The sequence below is a fragment of the Clupea harengus genome, chromosome 20, assembly GCF_900700415.2.
Source record: "Clupea harengus chromosome 20, Ch_v2.0.2, whole genome shotgun sequence".
NCBI classification, from domain to species: Eukaryota; Metazoa; Chordata; class Actinopteri; order Clupeiformes; family Clupeidae; genus Clupea; species Clupea harengus.
Genome location: NC_045171.1, coordinates 5,299,260 through 5,319,577, shown reverse-complemented (window position 1 = coordinate 5,319,577; position 20,318 = coordinate 5,299,260). Strand labels below are relative to the sequence as shown.

The 20,318-nt window shown below is 44.9% G+C and overlaps 2 protein-coding genes across 8 annotated transcripts in view; both read right to left on the bottom strand.

The window, feature by feature from the left end:
- Positions 1-20,318, bottom strand: part of diaph2 (diaphanous-related formin 2) — a 386,793-nt gene that overhangs the window by 337,492 nt on the left and 28,983 nt on the right. For 6 of the 7 annotated variants that reach the window (XM_031587577.1, XM_031587582.1, XM_031587583.1 and 3 more), the window contains one exon: positions 18,547-18,567. The exons of the other annotated variant lie outside the window; for it this stretch is intronic. In XM_031587577.1, coding sequence (XP_031443437.1) covers positions 18,547-18,567 — 21 coding nt within the window. The remainder of the gene's footprint in view (positions 1-18,546; positions 18,568-20,318) is intronic. 7 annotated transcript variants of the gene reach the window in all.
- Positions 4,619-7,573, bottom strand: LOC116225281 (translation initiation factor IF-2-like). The gene is made up of 2 exons (XM_031587584.2): positions 5,560-7,573; positions 4,619-5,487 (listed from the first exon to the last, which is right to left on the bottom strand). Exon 1 carries the CDS (start codon positions 6,535-6,537, stop codon positions 5,596-5,598), a length of 942 nt encoding a protein of 313 aa, XP_031443444.1. The 5' UTR covers positions 6,538-7,573; the 3' UTR covers positions 4,619-5,487; positions 5,560-5,595.

Genomic DNA, 20,318 nt, shown 5'->3' with positions numbered 1-20,318 from the left:
TACAAAAGGCAAGAGCACATTCATACACGAACACAAGCCAGGAGAAACACAAAACAACCGACACATTCGCAGCAGCACACAGACATGACTGAAATCCACAACTCAAAAAAAAATAAAAAAAACACTGAAAGCAGTTCAATCTGGCCAGATTAAATATCTGGTTTTGCATTCAAATAATTCTTTTTCTTGAAGGGACTGAATATTAAACAGCGCCTCTCCCCCAAGGCTACTTTAAAAAGCCGTCTTTTTGTTGTTGTTGTTCGAAACTCCACACCTTCCCAGACTGCAGAGGTCTGACTCGGACCATTATCCCTCTTGGATGGAAAATTATGATCATTACCGCGCTGGTCAATAACAAGACAAGGACAAAGCCACATAACAGAGAGGAAAGAAAGGCTGGCGGTACTGAAAGGCTTCCTGACCGCGGCGGCAGTGAATATGCATTCACAGGCCTTTGTGTGGGTAGAAAATGAGAGAAGGGGGAGGTTGTTGTTTAAGACAGAATAAGATGGCTGGAGGTCATGTACACCAGTCTGACAGGGGAGCTGTTCTGCCAGCTCTCTCTCTCTCTCTTTTTTTTTTTATGGCGACTTCTAACACCGGGAGTGGAGTTGGGGGAGCTGTCCGCTCACAGGGGTGCTGAAAGCAATCTCCTGTGTAAAAAAAAAAAAAAAAAAGGAATGACGACTGCAAGATGGCAAGTGTACATATTCAACATCTGTCACTCGCACGCTGACACACACACACAACGGAAATCCTTTCCAGTCAGTCAGTCAGTCCGCTCACCTGGTGGCACAGTGTCAGCCCCGGCCTGGAACTGGAGGCAGATGACAAGCCTAAGCCACGAGACCAGTGACAACATTGAGCGCCTGGCATTTCCCTGGGAATAATTCATCCAGCGTGTGTTTGCTGGGCACAGCTTTGTGCTCTGTTTGCTCCCCTCGGGCGCTCTGGAGGGCCTGGACAGGGGGGCTGGCAGTCGGGAGTAGGCTGTGGCTGCTGTGGCAGTAGGCTGTTGGATTTACCACACCTGGATTGAGCAGGTGATCGCATCCGTTCCGCTTCCGCAGGATGTCTGGGACTCCAGCCGCCCCTGCGGTTGGCCGCAGACAGCCCCACGGCTCGGCACTGATGGCTGCTCCCGGAGAGAGAGCGGGGCCAGAGCCAGGGAGGGATCCGCACACACACACACACACGCACACACACACACACACACACACACACACGACAGCTCCACTCTTGCCTATCAGACCCGGCTGCAGCCTTGAGCAGCTAATTACCTGTGATTGGGGCCTCCGAGGCTGAGCGCAGGGCCCCGGGCCCCACGCAGGTGCAGCTGCGTGGGCCGGTGCAGCCCCTGCTCCGCGCTCACACCTGGATGCTTTGCCTGCCCTCAGGGGCGCCAGCAAACGAGGACCCACAGTACGCAAAACGAAACGGAAACGAGCTGTGCTGCCACCTGCATCAGGCCCTCCCAAGCAAAAGCCTCTTGCACTGCAACTAATATGAACCTGCTCCATACACCGGTAAAGAGTCAGGGATGAAGCACGGCAGGCAAAAGAGAGGGGGGAAAAAAAAACAGATTTTCCTTTTTTTTTTAAACAAGAGACAGACAGCCTGCATTCTATATGCAACATAAAGAAGGGGGAAGTGCAACACATTCACCCATTTACCACACCATTAACACAGAGAGGCTTGGCACTTATACGCCTTCCTGTATCCTATACCGACAGTTGTTTTTTTATATATATATTTATTTATATATATACTAAAACTGCTGCATTTCAGTTTCTTCCCAGAGCAAACACAGTAGTGTTGGTTCATTTTCATTAATGGAATTCAGGAAGCAAGGAGAAAAACAGATTATTATTTTCTCCAAGCCTGTGCCTCCCTTTCTCCTGCCCTGTAATGGCTTACGAGTCTCCTGTGCCGGGAGAAAGGGGGGAGAGAAAAAAAGAAAAAAAAAGAAAAAACTTGTGCGTTCTTTCAAGTGAAAATGAAGCAGGCTATTCCACAGTGTATCAATCAGTGTGGCGGAGTTTTGAAGATGCATGAAACGAGGCAGGAGGCGATCAGCAGTTTTTCAAACTGAGCGGGTCAGCAGAAAAAAAAAACTCTTTCCTCAATGACTCGCTTTCGTTCCATCTCTCTCTCCCTCCCTCTCTCTCCCTTTCCCTCTCCCGCTCCTCTTTGCTCCCTTCTGTCCTTTCACCACCACGCGAGGGCTTCTGACAGTCCTCAACCATCTGTTTGTTATTTAGATCCATTTCTATCTTCAAAAAAAGATATACATTATCATACTGTCACTGAGGGCCCAACACACATGAATAAGATGAAGAGATGCTGGTAATTACCCAGTTTTTATCCACTGTAATTATACTTCAGTGATTTTGCTTTCTGTGTGTTTTTCCCTGTTCATGGAGTGCTCTCTTTTTTCACATGTAAATACCAACAACAACAACAACAAAAACAGAACCGAAAAATGAAGAGAAATGAAACTACCATGTGAAGTGGCATCACAAACCAACAAAATGTTGTTCACAGCATTTTTGCTACAAAAAAAAATTGTCTTGCTGTACTGTAGTGAAACTGATGCAGTAAATAAGGAAACACTCTCGCCAAAAAAACAATCTCCACTCTTAAGCTCCTATCAGCCATCACCTATTAGAATAATCCCCTTCGGCACACAGATTGCACTGTTTCCACAGATCTCAAAAAAGTGCTCAAAATTCTCTCAGAACAAGACACAAACTCCAGTCTTTTGGAGAGAAACTCATTTTTATGTTAAGTAACGGGGAAGGCGGCGGAGAGGAAAACAAAGTCGTCGTTTTGGGAGAGGGGTGGAGGCAAACATTTTAGCTTGGCGGGAAGTTCTTGAGACCTAAATGGCACTAGAGCACGATAATGGCCTGATCTGAATTCACTTGGGCTGTTTGCGCACCTTAATTATTATTTTGCCAAGGGGGCATGCAACACCCATACCATCCTTTCTGAACTCACCACGACCTCTCGTTTGTGACATTTGTTTCCCATTAGAATACCCAGGAAAGGAGAAGGCGGCAGATGAGGGTGGGGGGTGGTTGGAGGGGGGGTAGGGGGGGGCAGGAATTGGAATGATTAAAATATTACATTTGAAAAGAGTAATGCTAACCATGCAGACAAAATGGCTCTCTCGCCAAAGTGAGGGCATCATCTTCAATCAGTTTGTAATTTATTGACTCCCATTTACACAGCCGTGATGTGAGTGATCAACTCCGCCATCCGTAAAATGCAATAACCCGGGGAATTGTTTTGTGAACAAAAGCAAATAACAATGCCCACACATCATTATGCACCCTTGATATCCCATTATAATTGCCTCAAATGGAGAAAACACACTGATGCCAAATCCACTAGGTTCAGGCGGTGGTAGAGCATGTCAAAAACATCCACAGACTAAAGAGTCTGCCACAACCCTCAATCCAGTCGAGGGAAAATGACTATCCTCCAACGGCTGCCAAACCAAATAGATACTCACTTCCCCTTTGTCTACTTTGTTTAAATCTTGCAGTTTAACATTGCTATGGAGACACAGATCAGAGAGGAGAAAGGGAAAAGGAAAAAAAAACAGAATGCAGTTAGGAACTCATTTCAAGACAAACACTTGATTTCAAGTGATTTCAGTGTGAACAAACCCCCAAACCGCTGGATAGGTCTTTGAAGCGTAGTCGTTGTTGGTTGTTTAAGCCAAGACGACAGACAAAAAGGACCAAGACTTAAATTCTCCCGGCCTGCCCGGAAAGGTCCTCTTCCTTGTCAGTCAAGCTGAAAATTATTTTTTCTTTTTCTTTCATGATGGGTGGGGTTGAGCGACTCTTTCCTTTATTTCCTGTTGTTTGCAAATTATTTCTCCCTCAGAAACCGCAGCACAACAAGCCCTCATCCATAGAGGAGAAGAACACTGCTCTAATTGCCACTTCCCATACACCAGGCTTAAGATAGAGAAATGTTAATAACAGACTGATGAAAAATTCATTAGCACAGAATAAAACTATTTATCCAAAATACCAGGCGTGAACATCATAATTAAAATGATGCCACTTGGCTTTCATTAAGAGTTGGGGAATTTATTTTGGTGTCTGGGTGGGGGGGAGAGCCCAAAAATAAATAAATACTTGGGAGAATAAAATTAAGATTGATAGGACATATCATCTAATTAATCGCAGAGGGGGCCTGTTGTTTCCTGAAATTCAGGGTGAGAGGCACTGGAGAGGGTGTTATTGCTGGCGACAGATATAGAAGTGGTGGCACGCACTCACACACAGACAGGGCTCAGACACACACACACACTGTCTGTGCCACTAGCGGATAGGAGAGCTGCATTGCTATGCAGTGAGCAGCGCACTACGGCAGAGCACCGGAATCCCCCCTGCAGGGATTATATCCAGCGAGCGGGAGACAGGGAAGAGGTAGAGAAAGGGTGAAAATAAGGCAGTTCACCAGTCCTTCACCGCTCGCTTTCTTTCACTCTCCCACTCGGCCTCTTCCCCCACTCCTCTTTCACTGCCTGCCTCTCTCTCTCTCTCTCTCTCTCTCTCTCTCTCTCCTGCTACACCCCCATACCCCCGCCCCCCTCTTTCACTCTCTTCACTGCTCTCTTTCTCTCTTTTTTTTATTCCATTGCTCAGTCTCTCTCTCTCTCTCTCCCTCATCCCACAGTGAATAGAGGCAGGACGCCTCGTTGATTTCACTGCATGCCGTCAGAAGCTCCACAAAATCCGTCTGAGGTCTGGGGGCCTGGGGGGGTAGGGGTGGTTGAAGAAAAAAATAGATAGAAAAATGGAGAGAAAAAAAACAGTGACACTCGTTTTCTCTCTCAGTAGTAGAGAATAGGCATTCTTACATTCACACACACACACACACACACACACACACAAAACACTCATACTAACACTATGCAAAACTACACACCATAGCCTGGGGCAAAGGCCAGAGGCATAGCCATGCCTCATTAGGTCCGAGTCCACCGCTTCCTATGCTATTCTCCCTAGAATCTCGCTCTCACCAACACATACCAAAACACATACAGTATCATGACCTAAAACGAAGACAAAAAAACAAATGGTTTTGAAACTGAAATAAAATAACTTAGCCAAAGAAAATGAGGAACTAAAGCTAAAGAAACAAATAACGACGAATAAAAATGAAATAAGAAAAGACAAAGAATAGTTGTCGTTTCCGTTTAGTTAAGTTGGACGTTGAATCCATTCAAGGGTGTCAACCGACAACCTTAAGATGGTGATATACCATATCAGGATGCTAATTAATGGAGTTAGGCCTTATCATTAAGTGAATAAGTCTGACATGGCAGAGAGGAAACGTGTGAGTATTTATAAAGTTTGAAATCGGGGACCAGGAGAGTTCATCTTTCTTTGTAAGGTAGGCTGAGTTTCATTCTTTTAAAACCAAATCAAAATCATCAAACTCTCTTCCACACATGCAAACTAACTCAATCAAATGATATGTACAATATTACTCAGTTTTAAAAGGCCATTTTGACTTCTAAAATATGGATGAAACCTCATAAGGAGGTATTTGTGAGTGCAGGATGTCAGATCACACATTCTCAGATGTGTCTGGAAGAAAGAAATGTGGCCTGCATTCCAACTGCATTCCAACTCTAAAATGAAAAGGACCGCTACGTCCTCCCCTACATACAAAATGAAAAGGACCGCTACGTCCTCCCCTACATACAAAATGAAAAGGACCGCTACGTCCTCCCCTACATACAAAATGAAAAGGACCGCTACGTCCTCCCCTACATACAAAATGAAAAGGACCGCTACGTCCTCCCCTACATATGAAATGAAAAGGACCGCTACGTCCTCCCCTACATACAAAATGAAAAGGACCGCTACGTCCTCCCCTACATACAAAATGAAAAGGACCGCTACGTCCTCCCCTACATACAAAATGAAAAGGACCGCTACGTCCTCCCCTACATACAAAATGAAAAGGACCGCTACGTCCTCCCCTACATATGAAATGAAAAGGACCGCTACGTCCTCCCCTACATACAAAATGAAAAGGACCGCTACGTCCTCCCCTACATACAAAATGAAAAGGACCGCTACGTCCTCCCCTACATATGAAATGAAAAGGACCGCTACGTCCTCCCCTACATACAAAATGAAAAGGACCGCTACGTCCTCCCCTACATATGAAATGAAAAGGACCGCTACGTCCTCCCCTACATATGAAATGTGAGCTCAGCTGCACAATAGGCAGCAGAGAGAGAACTGAGGACACAAAACCTTTCTGAATAGTGGGCCAAGGCTCATATTGAAAACATGCCACTTCCTCTGGCATGAATGAGGGGAACCAGGTCATCTCCAAGTTCCAGGGCTTCCTGGACTGGAATGTCATGCAGTACCTATGAAGGTCCGAGGGATGGGGAGCTACAAAGACAGGTGGAGGATCTGGTCTTTCACCTGATTTGCTCTCTACACAACCAAATGACATTTCTGTTGTGAGTAACACGGAAGAGAAGGGGGCCATTACATAAGCCAATGATCTTTTTCTAAGCCCATTAGGGTGATCAATTCCATTTCTGGCAACGCAACATCTGGAACAAAGACCCCTAATGGCCAACAGCTGCCGGGTAAAATGGGGGGTAATTACAGAGACGCCAGTGCGCCAGTCTCTGCCATCACTGAAATGGCCGGCGTGACAGCAACGAAGCCACCCCCAAAACCCCTAAAAACACCACACTGCATATTTAATATCTTCATTTCAATTAATTACCCCGGCAATTTGGTGAATCATCCTTAATGGCCCTAACTTGACTTAAAAAAAATCAGTAGGAGACTTTTTTCTTTTCTTTCTTTCTTTCTTTCCTTCTTTCTTTCTGTCTGCTCTCTGTTCTCTAGATGAGACCCTATTACAGCAAAAACGACACTGGAAAATGGGCGAGAGAATCCAGCGCTTTGAAGTGGCCACCTTTGGCTTCAGTCCGACTAGATAAGGCGGGGATCAATCTTGATGAAAGATGAAAGTTATCTGGATGGCCGTGCTGAATAGCTGAGCACAAGTAACAGGTGTGGAGTGAGGGTTTGGTAGGGACCCATTACGTGGATGAACCAGCATTTGCTTTAACCAGGTCAAAAGCTGCAGCATGGTGCGTCCACCGGCGCAGTTCCTACAGACCGCTAGACAACCTGTGGCCTTCATAAAATGCATGAAATATAAAAAAAGTGGAGTAGAGTGGCCAGATGAAGCACAACAGCATACGAACCGTGAGTAGCCAAGCCTTTTTTTCGTTTTGCATAAATACGTTTTTTTCAAATCGTCCAAACAATGTGTGAACAAAGTGATTGTGCAGGCCCAGACACCCTGAGACAGACGAAGACACCATGAGACTTCTGAGCAAACAAGAAAATGCGACGAGTGATCGCTCAACAGCAGCAGAGGATTGCTAACCCCTGCCCTGCAAATGACAGATTATACAACCCTAACGCTGAATATTAAAATGACATAATCTGGAACGCATGTAGTGAGAGCAGCAGGCAGTTGTCTTTATGATTGATAAAACAGTATACAATTATATCATCTGTCCATTTATTAAGTTCAAGGTCTAAAGTGTTAAAAGACTGAAGTGTTACAAAATTCTACCCATCCTCCATGCTTTTAGTGTAAAGGATGTCAATGATACTTAGATTCCTTTGAAATCCTCAAAGTCAATGGCACTGAGTCTGCTGGTATAATGAGTGTCCATGAAGGTATGGACCAGTCGCAACATTTTATTGGACATAGCAGACTTATCCAATTATAGATTGAGCAACTAAAGAAACCAACGTCTTTGAGAATGTAGGCTGTAAATAATCCATAGCTGGTAGTTTCTTAATTTATTTTTTAAATACGGCAGATGAGTATCCATAAAGTTGGTTGAAATGTTTTGTGCAATGTAAGTTATAAACGTTAACATTAGTGCCCTATGTTGCTTGTGGCTAAGTTGCTACCTGTTAGCTGCTGGCTCTGGCTAGCTGGCTAATGTGGCCTTGTCACTTCCGGGAAAACATCAGCTGAAATATAGACTAAATCCGTATGACTTTGTATTGGTCAACGGAAAGCTTCTCCAATTACTTGTCCCATTGCTTTGCAATGCTGTGTGATTGAACAATGATAAAAAAAAAAGGGAAGCGGAAAACCTGAACAGAAAAACACTTTGTAAATTATTATATCCAAAAAGTCTTGGTGATCACCAATTATTATAATTAACTCCAACAAAAAAACAACTAGGTATAATGCCAGCCATGGACAGAAGCCCAACTGTTATGTCCATGAACCTTTAATTACATTTAATGAAAGAGCCAAAGGGAAGAAGGCGGGGGACAGAAGAAAGAGAAAAAAAAAATGTTAAATCTCTCATTATTTGTGTCTCACATATTTTTTTTGTATGTTGAGCATGAGGAGTTTATTTTTCTCTCTTAAAGCCACCGATGAATTGCATCTCAGACATTTGTCTCAGTGTTATTGTCTTTCATAAGAGAACAGCCTTCTGTTCTACCTCTTTGGAAAAGAATGTGTGGGAGATAGTCGAAGACCAAACAAAAATACCAAAATCACATCTTATATTTTTCCCCATCAAAGGTCTAAAGTATTTACATGAATTTAAGTTTAAAAAACAAAAGCAGCAACGATTTGCATGTTCTGTCTTAATTTTGAAATGGCTTCTTTACGTTTTTCTGATTTTAGGTAAATGTGGTTATTTATGTAATTCTTTTATCAGGACATAATGTCCCGGAAGATTCTTCACAGATAACCCAAATTTGAACTCCCTATGAATGAACTTGTTTTAGCATGGCACAGTATTTTCATATCATACATAATGTTGGTTATGATTTCCATAGCATTGCATATTCCTGGAGTATGTGCATATTTAAACACAGGGAATAAGCAGGGGAAAGATATGAGGTTCTTCTGCTGTTGACACGGCAACTGCACCATTCCACAGAGATTGTGACAAAGGGTGTGAAAAAGAAGCCAAAGAAGCTACCGTAATTAGTTTAAAAAAAAAAAAAATGAAAGAATTCATTACAGTGTCACCGAGTGCTCAGGCAAAAACAGAATATAAACATACACCAGAGGATTCGGCTGATCTCAAAAAAATATCCCTCAGCTCCACCAATGACAAGAGCCCTAAGTTATTAATACTATAAAACCACCCAGTGTAGCTGACGTTCGTTTTTGACCGAGTTTTGGTAATGATGCTTGTGTTTAGGTGAACCTGACCCAGAGAGAGAGGAGTATCGAGACATGTCAAGACTTCAGACTACAGGACTGTGTTTAAAACACAGCACTACCTGTGACTGTGACTGTGACTGTGACCTACTTAGCTTCTGGAGTGGTGACCAGAAAGGCTGTCGAAAACCATGCGCATGAAGGTTAATCAAAGCCACTTGGAGGGAGTGAGTGAGTTCCTTCTGCTCACTAAGTGGAGCACAGGAGTTCTTTAAATGGGAGACGGTGTGTTTTAGATCACTCTTCTTCCTACATGGAGGGCGATGTGTTTGTGAGTGAGAGGTTCGGGTTCAGGTTCACATTCACAAGCACAGAGAGGACAGGCAACAGGGTCAAGGTGTTTCTGTAGAGCAGAGTGTCAGTATTCCTCACATAAGTGTCTTTGCTGACGTGGTCATTACTTCAGATATGTGTCTTTTGTGTGTATTAACCCCCCAACTGCATGTTCAGGACCGTCATGTGCAGTGGATGAGTCATGTACCACTATGGATGGGTTTATTGTGTAACAGTGATCAGTTAACTGTATGTTATGCCATTTTATTGCACAGCTACCTCCAAAACATATCAACAATTTAGGAAAGAGCAATATATGTGTTTTACATACATTTAGACCTTACATTTGACATGTACTATTAGTGGTGAAATATGCCAGCTCATGACTTAATGTACTTAGTGTGCTACAGCTCCACTGTAAACAAACTGAATGCCTTCTACAGGAGTCTAATGTACAGCTTTACTGTAAACAAACTGAATGCCTTCGACGGGAGTCTAATGTACAGCTTTACTGTAAACAAACTGAATGCCTTCGACGGGAGTCTAATGTACAGCTTTACTGTAAACAAACTGAATGCCTTCTACAGGAGTATAATGTACAGCTCACCAGCCTGTTACTGTGAAGTGCCACGCCTCCGAACACCTCAACTGGCCAATTATAACAGAGTATTTAGTAATGCTGTGTAATAGTGAAAATAAGGCATCAAACTCTCTCACATCAACCTCTGCAGTCACCCAGCACTGCTGTCGGCTACAGCAGACGGAGAACGAATTGTTTACCCCTTTTCTTTTCTTTTGCTGTGTTGTTTTCCAGGAACTGATTTTGCAAACAAACATTTGGCAGAGCCACCTGAAGAAAACAGGAATGCCATATGGCTGCACTTTAAAAATTGATGCGGTGAGTTTGAGCGGAGTGCCTGAACCGGAGCAGGATGGCACAGCAGCATGTGGGGGGGGGGGGGGGGGGCGCCTCTGCTACTCACCACCATCTGATGAGGGACACCTCCACTGAGGGAGGGGCAAGGCAGCACACAGAGAGAGAGTGAGAGAGAGAGAAAGTGTGTGTGTGTGTAAGAGAGAAATAGAGAGACGGAAGAAGACCAGGAGTGGAGGTAAAAAAAAAAAGAAACATTGAAACCTTGACAATTTTTTTTCTGAAGTTCCATCATAGCCTTCCTGGTGTTATGACACAGCTGATGCTTAGATGCTCTGGGTTAGGGTTGGGAACAAGTAAACAGCCCGTGGATAAACAGGGCGAGGCCACACATGCCTCTTCACAGAGCCTCTTCACAGACCAGCTTAAAAAGGAACGAAAATAGCGAAAGACGACACAGTGAACGAAAGGAGACGGTCTCGTCGGCCTGTCCCAACGCTTTGTCATCTCCGGGAGACGCTGCAGTGGCCCAGGGATAGCACGTGTGAAAGGCCTCCGCTTCCCTCTTGAATCAGTCTCTGGGTGTGAGGGTCTGTCTGATGTATGATGCGGCGATGTTCTTCCCCTCTCTTCAGACGTTTTACAAACGGCATTAGAGCGAGGCGCAGCAGTCTGCAGGGCCTGAGAGGAGCCCATTAGGTCAATTCCATAGCAACAATGCGCCACCAACTCACCCCCAACACTTCTGCATCCCCTTCAATATTCCAACCAGGAATGCTCACGGAGATTCCAAAGGCATTTACTGCCATCTAGAGGCCATTTTAGTTTTCTGGTTACAAACAGAAGAGAGTGGAGGGGAGGCGCATAGCAACAGTGTTGCTTTTTGTAACTGCTGCTCAACATCTTCCATCTGTATGTTACAGAACAGCATATCTGTCTGTATACAGTTTTGGGAGTGTGATGATCTGCAAAAAGACTATTTTTGCACAAACCTACAGTAACAAGTGCCAGGTATGGAGCACACCTTCCAGAAGGGAGCTACACCAGCACTGAAACCTCCATGCTCCCAATACTATTTTATTATTACTTTTTATCTTTCTGTGTCTTCCCTCCTCCAGAGGTCCATCCCCACGCTTTAAGCAGGCGTCAGATCCCTGGGCTTGCCCCCTTTGTAGTCTCCCAGCTGAGGGGGATTTGATGAGGGGATAATGATCGCCGGCTGCAGAGTATCGCCGAGATGGCGACAGTAAAAAACGGCCAGCGAGGGACAGTCTGCCACACCTTATTAGAGCTCTGATTTGCTGACTGGGCTCAAAGGGAACAACTCTCTGTGTGTGTGTGTGTGTGTGTGTGTGTGTGTGTGTGTGTGTGTGTGTGTGTGTGTGTGTGGTTAGACTATGTGTTGTGAGAGAGCTACAGGGCTTCACCAGTAAAATAAAAGGCACACTGTCCTTGATGGCCAAAGTGGAACAACCTTTTAAGCTCTAACAGGCACTATGGATGTGCTCATGCATGCTGAAGACATGTTTATGTGAGGAAGACCAGGTTGTGTAAAACAAGCCACTCTAGCAGGATGCAACGCCTATAGAATAGCCACACACACACACACACACACACACACACACACACACACAAAACAAAACCAAAAAAATACCACTGATCGACAGAATCAAATATCAATCCTGAGAGACCCGAACTACTGCAGTTTTTCAGTTTGTCCTCCCTGTGAAATGTGAAGTGATTTATTAACCTTTATTAGCCTCCTGCCATAAATATTTTCCCTGCCATCAAGTAAGATCATCTCCAAAGGCCTCCCCCTGCACAGTGTGACGCCACAGGGGCTCATGTGGCTCTGACCTGGGGTGGGGTTTAAGTGTTACGTGATGTCTGTCATCTTCTTAGTTTAAAACAGTGTTTTTTTGTAGTCGTTTTTCTTTACTTTAGTTTTTTCCCACATTATATAAACAAATGTTTTCTACTTTTAAGTTTGATAAAGAATCATTTTAAATAATTAGAAGTAAAATAATAACAAATATTTACTCTATAAAACAGTATTAGATTATATTATTATTGTTGTTTCTCAACAAATTAATTATGATTCCCTTTGTGTAGTTTTGTTATTTCAATGACTAAATATGATTAATTAATAAAATATTGACCATCGGCTATAATATAAGCCATTAGATATCGATATCGGCCCAAAAAAAATGCATATTGGTCTACCCCTAATAACTACTAGGCCTTTCTGACTGTCAGGCAGTTACTTCTTGATCCTATCCTTGAGATGGCAAATCCTTGACTTTGTCTCCCGTGTCCTTCTGCAAAACGTTGGCGTTTGCACTAGATTCCATCAATCCACAAGGTCACTAAGGAAAAGGAGGAGATGGAAAATTGTGGCACTGCGGTTTAATACCGGCGCGTCAGAAAGATGCAGGACACATCCGGCCATAAAGTTTACAGCACCTGATGCAGCCGTCAGTGCCACATCGTGGAGATGAGAGGACAGGCCGACTTTCATGAGAGATCTCAGAATGAATCACACACACACACACACACACACGTGCATATACAAGTGCACCCCCCCCCCCACACACACACACACACACACACACACACACACACACACACACGTAAACACACACTCATGCATACACACACAAGCACACTGAAATAAGCAGCCACACTGTCATCAGTATCAAAGCACCACATGCACTCTGGGCTCTCTTTCATCTGGTTTTCAATGCAGTGTAATAAGAGGCCATTCCTCTGGGCCGGCACAATGAGCACTGATTGTTTGTTTCACTTAGTGGGGAATAGTTTTCAGCATAATGCACTCACTCCCTCTCAAACAGAGGGGAAAGAAAAAGAGAGAGAGAAAAAGAGAGAGAGAGAGAGAAAGAAATAGAGAAAGAAAGAAAGAAAAGAGAGAAAGAGAGAAAGAAAGAGAGAGAGAGGGTTCTTTTTTCGGTTGGCAAAGCTCCTAGCACTTGTGCAAGTCTAACACTGGTCATCACAGCCCACAGTCAGATCCTAGGCAGAGTTGCTGTTCCTTGAAATAGCATTCAGTGAACTGCAATTAACAAAACAAAACAAACCAAAAAAAGCACACACACAATGTGCGTGTTTGCGTGTTTGTTTGCATGAGTGGGTGGCATATTTTGTACCCTTTGTATCAAATCCAGTCATCCTGTCAGAGGGATCAGTACAGAGCACTGTTCAGGGATGTGGTAGTCAAAGGTATAAATCGGTTGGGGTGTGCTGAGGCAGACTGAGGTTCATTTGAAATCCTGTTTAATTCAAAACCTGGGCACTATATTTAAATCCTAGTGCTCTGCCACGAACGATATGTCACCACCAAATTCAGACAGACCCAATGTAATATAAATAATCCTTCATAAAAGGTCTGGGAATTGTATTAAGGATGAATCAATCACGCCTCACTTGACATTTCTGAATTAGTACTTGACTGCAAAGCATTAAAATTGTATGCAAAGAGGTGTCTGCCCACCAGGTTTTTTAATAAAGAATTTGAAAAGGTAGGACATGTATCCAAATGGATATTATTTTACTGTCAATCTGTGTCTCATGCCCATGGCAACTGGAATATTATGACGGAGGTTGAACAGCAAACACAAACAATGCACCATATAATAAATCTCAATCCTTCCATATTAAAACAGCAATTGTGGAGGAGGAGGAGGAGGAGGAGGTGCATCACATGTTGGTTTGGGCAAAACATTAAAGAAAAACACACACACACACACAAAACTCTACATGGGATGTATTCCCCATTGTCATGCAGCCAACCCTAAGCTATAAGATACGTGTAGAGAAAGGTGACAAGAGATGGTTGCACAACACGCAGAAAAGTAATTTAAGAAGTTCTCTTCAGGTTAAGGGCAATACGAATATTATAATAATGATGAAGAAGAAGTAGAAATTAGTGGGCACTTTCTCCATGTACAGAAAGTAATGTAATACTGAATCAGAAACTACTTCTCTGTTTCCTCCACCATGGAGAGGCATCACTTTGAAAAGCCTCCAAAAAGGGCATTTCCTTGATCCTAATTAAAACAGGAATCTATAGCTCAAAGGAGCCGTGGCATAGGGGGGCAAGGTAAAGGCACAGTCTATTGATTCAGTTTTTTATTGCTGGTCTTTCAGTCGTCCAAGGACATGTGCCGAATCAAATCTACCCGGCGCTGCGCACACCTCGCCACCCTTAATAGCCTGGGCTGAAACAAAGACATCCCGCTCACGCCGCCTTTACCGGAGCTCTGAATGAGAAGAGGAGGCGGACGGACTTCATTTCATTTAGATTCTTCCTTGCTTATTTAGCTTTCTCTCTGTGTGTGTGCGTGCGTGTGTGTGTGCGTGCGTGTATGTGTGCGTGCGTGTATGTGTGTGTGTCCTCTATAGACCCTTTCCAAAGAAGAGGGGGCTAGTGAGAGAGAGAGAGAGCACACTGCATGGGTCTACACTCCCCAACACTTGAGGTAGCGATGAGAAGAGGGGCGGGGGATGCAGCGGAGCAGGGGCAGGGGTGACGAGCAGGAGCACAAGAGCGAGTCAATGAGAGACGAGCGGAGTGGAACCTATGCTTAGCCATGGCCAAGGTTGCTCTGTTTGTCTGGGAGGAGTGCGTCCGTACCACCAAGGTTCGAAAAGAAACGGGCAAGAAAAGAGGCGTTTGGGGGAGGAAGCCTGAACCACCACTGAATGAAAAATAGTACATTATAAATAGTACGTTTTGCCATCTTAAAGCCAAACCTTCCCGTTTCTAGAATTCTAAATGCATAAGGCGTTGCACTAAATTGTTAAAAATGACAGGAAATGAAACGATTTATTTCAGTAATTCAAGAAATGTGTGCCATTCCATTAAAAAAAAATGCACATCAATAAAGAGAGGAGTTTCAAAGCAACGGTCAGCTCCGTAAATAAAGTGCATCTCCAGCTTTACTACAGTCCACATAACAACCTTTCCAAACAGTAGCAACCTTCAACACGGTTCATATTGGAATTCATATGATTAGATCCTGTCTATTGATGATGGTTTCAGTTGTGAGCCTGCAGCAGGTTTTGTCGGTGCATTATAGTCACAACCATCCTGTCCACTCCACAGCTCTGCTAGCCTCGGCAGTCTCATCATCTCTTCAGAATATTTCTAAACGCGAAGGACAACAGGAAGGACATGTCATTCTGTAAAACACATTTTAGATCACCATAACAAACGAAATAGTAAAAAGCATCGCTGCCATTGTACAAGAGAGAGAGAGAGAGAGAGAGAGAGAAAGGGAGAGAGAAAAGAGAGAAAGAAAAGATGTGAGTTTTTGTCCCTGGGTGGGGAAAAAAAACTCATCCATTCCATCAAAAAAATAATAAACTACAAGCTCTCTCCATTATTTTTCCACAGACAAAACGCTCGATTCTCTGAACCCTGTGCCATTACAAATCCAGCAGACAGAGCTGCTCCCCCAGGTCCAAGGTGTTTCACTCTACCCCTGCTGGCACCCCCTCCTTGCCGCCGCCCCCCCCCCCCCCCCCCCCCCCCCCCGCCTCTCTGTCAACTCTGAACAAGTACGAGAGGAAAAGGTGTGTTTCCACGGAAACAGGCAGTCCAGGCTCAGCGCGGGCAGACCAGACCCGCAGATATTGATCTCCTCCCGTGGTCGAATGGCCTTCAGAGGTCAAGTTTTGTCTCGAAAACTCCCCCTGAACTCCTCTAATGCCCCCACCGCCCCCCCTAGTTGCCTTGCTGAGGGCTGCACTGTGCTGTGCTGTGCTTAGACCAGGTCTGGGCCCAGTAGAATATGGTGTCTTTAGTTGGAGAGTGTCTCTGCAGACGGCCAGAGGGGCTCATCGATAGAGGGGCCTGGGCAACCTGCATCCATCATCCTTACTCGGCCGGCTGAAACTCGCCGAGACACGGATCGATGGCACTGGCCACAGGGCTCCTTAGGGTCCCTTTTTTTTGTTTGTTTGTGTATTTTGTTTGTTATTTTTCGTGTGTCTAACACAGATCCCTCATGTGCATGTACCTGAGGTCATGAAGGCATTCACTGTTGGCATGCTCTCCATCTCACCCATTATCAACATCATCAACATCATCAACATCATCATCATCATCATCATCATCATTATCAACATCATCATCATCATCATCATCATCATCATCATCACCACCACCACCACCACCGATATCATCAAATCTACATTGCTCTGCTGGCCATCTGTATTGCGTTTTTTCCGCCAGCCCACGTGATTGCACACCCCCCTGGTCCATGTTACCTGAGGGAGGGTGCCAGAGTGATTTCATGCCCCAGTCAGAGGAACGAGGGTAGCATGCTCCCCTGCCATGCATGCACCCACCCCTCCACCACCAGCACCACGAGCTCCAGCTCCGCCACCCTACTGATGTACCTCTGGGAGGGCTCCCCTTGTGAGGGAGCTGACAGCATGAAAATGGCAATCTGCCCAGTGAGCAGGACTCCACTTAAGCACCCCAACTAACTGGGGCTGAAGACAGTCAAGGAGACGAGGTAGGTGTGTGTGTAGGTGTGTGTGTGTGTGTGTGTGTGTGTGTGTGTGTGTGTGTGTGTGTGTGTGTGTGTGTGTGTGTGTGTGTGTAAGAGAAAGAGAAAGAGAAAGAGAGAGAGGCTGATGAACTGACAGCACCCTGCCGCTGCTGCAACTGTCTGGCAGTGCTGGTCTCCTTCGCCTCCGAACACCGAGCTTACATCACTGGGACTTCGCCCTGGGCAGCCCCTTGTGTGTTGAGGGAGCAGCCTGGAAGGGCTGAGTTGTACACTTGCACACATCAGCCTCATATCCAAAAGCACCGTTCTCTTCTCCCGCTGTGCCTCCTTACAATAAATGAAGTAAAACTTCACATCTTCTAACTGCAAATCACCATCACCCTACTGTGACATAATCGTGACATTGCACTATGGAATGAGACAAACGTTCTGAAAAGGAACGCCGGTCTCGAGTCTAACAGGCCCTCTGCCTGTGCCCCCCTTCAGGCTACAAAGGTCCCCCTAGTGCCACCCGGTCTCCTGCCCGACATGCCATCACACGCCACTGAATGTGGCCCTCGCTGCTTGCAGACGGCCGTCGCGAGGCCCCTGCGAACGAATCAAATCCAATCGGCACGACATGCCAGGCTGTCATGCAGAGTGGCGAGGGCCAGAGGGGCTGCATTCGGGTAAGCAATTGCAGTGAGAAGCTCTAGAGATGCCACATTACAGTGCCCGCGCAATGAAGAAGCATCGACCTCTGATGACTGTGTGCATTTGTACAGACTTTTACTCGATCGTGTGAGGGGGAGACGGAAGACGGGGAGAGAGGGGAAGTAAATGACAACAACAACAACAACATAAGTAAATACTAACATTTGTCCAAAAAAACAGTAGTGACATGCCTCTATTTGCTTGTTTTTTTTCCCCCTTCGTTGTTCCTTTTTTTTCTCTTCAGTTTACAAATTGTGTTGTTACATCTCCGACTGCTAGATTAAACCAGCCTTGTATTTATGGGATGGGGAGGGGGGGAAAAGAATGTGCTCAATATCTTTTGGGGCTGTTCAATCAGCGTTCTATGCATATCTGTGTCTGTGTGTGGGGGAAAATCTAATTAAGTAATACCATCTCAATGTGCTGTCTGAAGAAAAGAATGAAAACAATGGTAACCATCTCCAATGCAGAGCATTAAAATAAACAGATTAGATCGCAGATTATGATTATTTGCCTAAAAACCCATCGCTCATCCCCGGGTGATACAATATTTAAATGCTAATATGTGTTAGTCTGCGATCCATTTCAAAGAAAAACTGCTTAAATGAGCAAAAACGGGGTTCCAGTTCATTTTCAGGCGGCATAATTTAGAAATCTTTCATTTGAAAGCGTGGCCATTTGCATGCTGGGTACTGTGAAGACAATTTATAGCTCTTTCCAAATCACAGCCTATTAAATATATTAATGCCTAGAAAAAAAAAATTCAAGCCATAAAAATGACCTCCTCAGTGGATTTCTGGATCTTTTCAAAGGGGAACAGCAGAGAAGGATGCAGAAGAAGGATAGCAGAGGAAAACATAAAAAAAGCTGAATAAATTATTTTCGACTTACCGGCACTTTGCTTCCAGTTATCTGCATGCATCGGTCAGCGGAGGGAAGTTAATGTGCAAAAAGACACAAACAGCACAATCATTAGTAGGCCAGAGTTCTTCCGCTATCACAACAGAAGAGGTATTAGTGCAAACACAACACACAATAATGTACACACTGAACATCATCCCCCCACCCACCCAGCTACTATAACCCACTTGTTTCTTCACTGAGTACTGTGCTGCCTGACCCATCTAATAAGCTGATTCTCACAAAACACACATAGTTAGCAGCACGGAGAGAGAGGAGAGACAGGACAACAGAAGATAATGTCTGCCATTTTGTCAGCTGTTTTCAAAAGCATTGAGTGGTGACCAAACTGAGTTTTTAGCCTTTTAACTTATTTTTTTTTCCTGCCAGGGAGCTTAAGCACTACTCCCTGGTTTCGATAGCTGTCAGGGAAGGAATCTGACACTCCCACGAGGCCACTGGTCATGACGATATGTTTTCCAGTATTGTTACACAGGAGTTAAAGAAGGGCAGCATCATGAAGGTCAAACGCAGAAGGAGGGTCAGAAACCCTAAAGTCTTCAGAAGGTGAGGTAATAACACTGCAGTCTTGGTGGCAGTCTTAATGGTTAAATACAGTGACACAAACCTGCCAGGGATCTGTTCAAATTTGAGAGGAAACAATCTAAGTCGCTGATATATAGAGAGAGAATGCAAGAATCTCATCTGAATCTAATCTTATTTGACCAAGGTTGATGGGATTTGGGCAGAATTAATCCTCGATAACTGCTTTTTCCGCCGCGGTACCTGCTGCAAACTGCCCCTGGGGATTTAACCCAAAAATAAATCAATCACCTGTCAGGGGCAGTTTCCCGCAGGTGTCAGATTTAAACTCCCTGACTCCAAAGTCCACGCAGTCAGCAAGATTTTCGCTTCTTAACCTTGTTATCCATCAATACTACACAAATTGTTTGAATCTGAACACATGTTTTCAGAGAGGAGGAGTCAGTATAGAGAGATAGAATCAGAGAGAGAGGGTGAGAGGGAGGGAGAGAGAAAGAGAGAGAGAGAGAGGGTGAGTGAGAGAGAGGGAGAAAGAGAGGGAGAGAGAGAGAGAGAGAGAGAGAAAGAGAGAGAGAGGGTGAGTGAGACAGAGAGAGAAAGAGAAATAGAGGGAAAGAGAGAGGGAGAGAGGGCAGGAGAGAGAAAGAGAGAAAGAGAGAGAGAGAGAGGGCAGGAGAGAGAAAGAGAGAGAGAGAGAGAGAGAGAGAGGGAAAGAGAAATAGAGGGAAAGAGGGAGAGAGAGAGGGAGAGAGGGCAGGAGAGAGAAAGAGAGAAAGAGAGAAAGAGAAGGAGAGGGAGAGAGGGCAGGAGAGAGAGAGAGAGAGAGAGAGAGAGAGGGAGGGAGAGAGAGAGAGAGAGAGAGAGGGAAAGAGGGAGCATACACGCAGAGCCTTCCCTCCGGTGCCAGTGGAGTCTACGTGATGTCATTGGGGTGGATGTATGCTTATCTGCAGCTGGGTGCACCTGAGGCTTCCTCCGTTCTCTGAGGCAAACACACACTGCACACTGATCACTACAAGTTATAGAGTCCCAGCACACACACTCGCGCTGTCTTCTCTCCCTCCCAGAGCCGTTCTTCTTTTTCCCGCCGCGTTTGACGCGCCGACTCTCTCCCCCACCTTAAGAGTTTATGGCCGCCATAAAGTCAGTTTTAACTGAGCTGCCAGTTGATCATGCACACGTTGCTTTAAAGCGTAAATCTACATTCTCCCCTCGGTCTG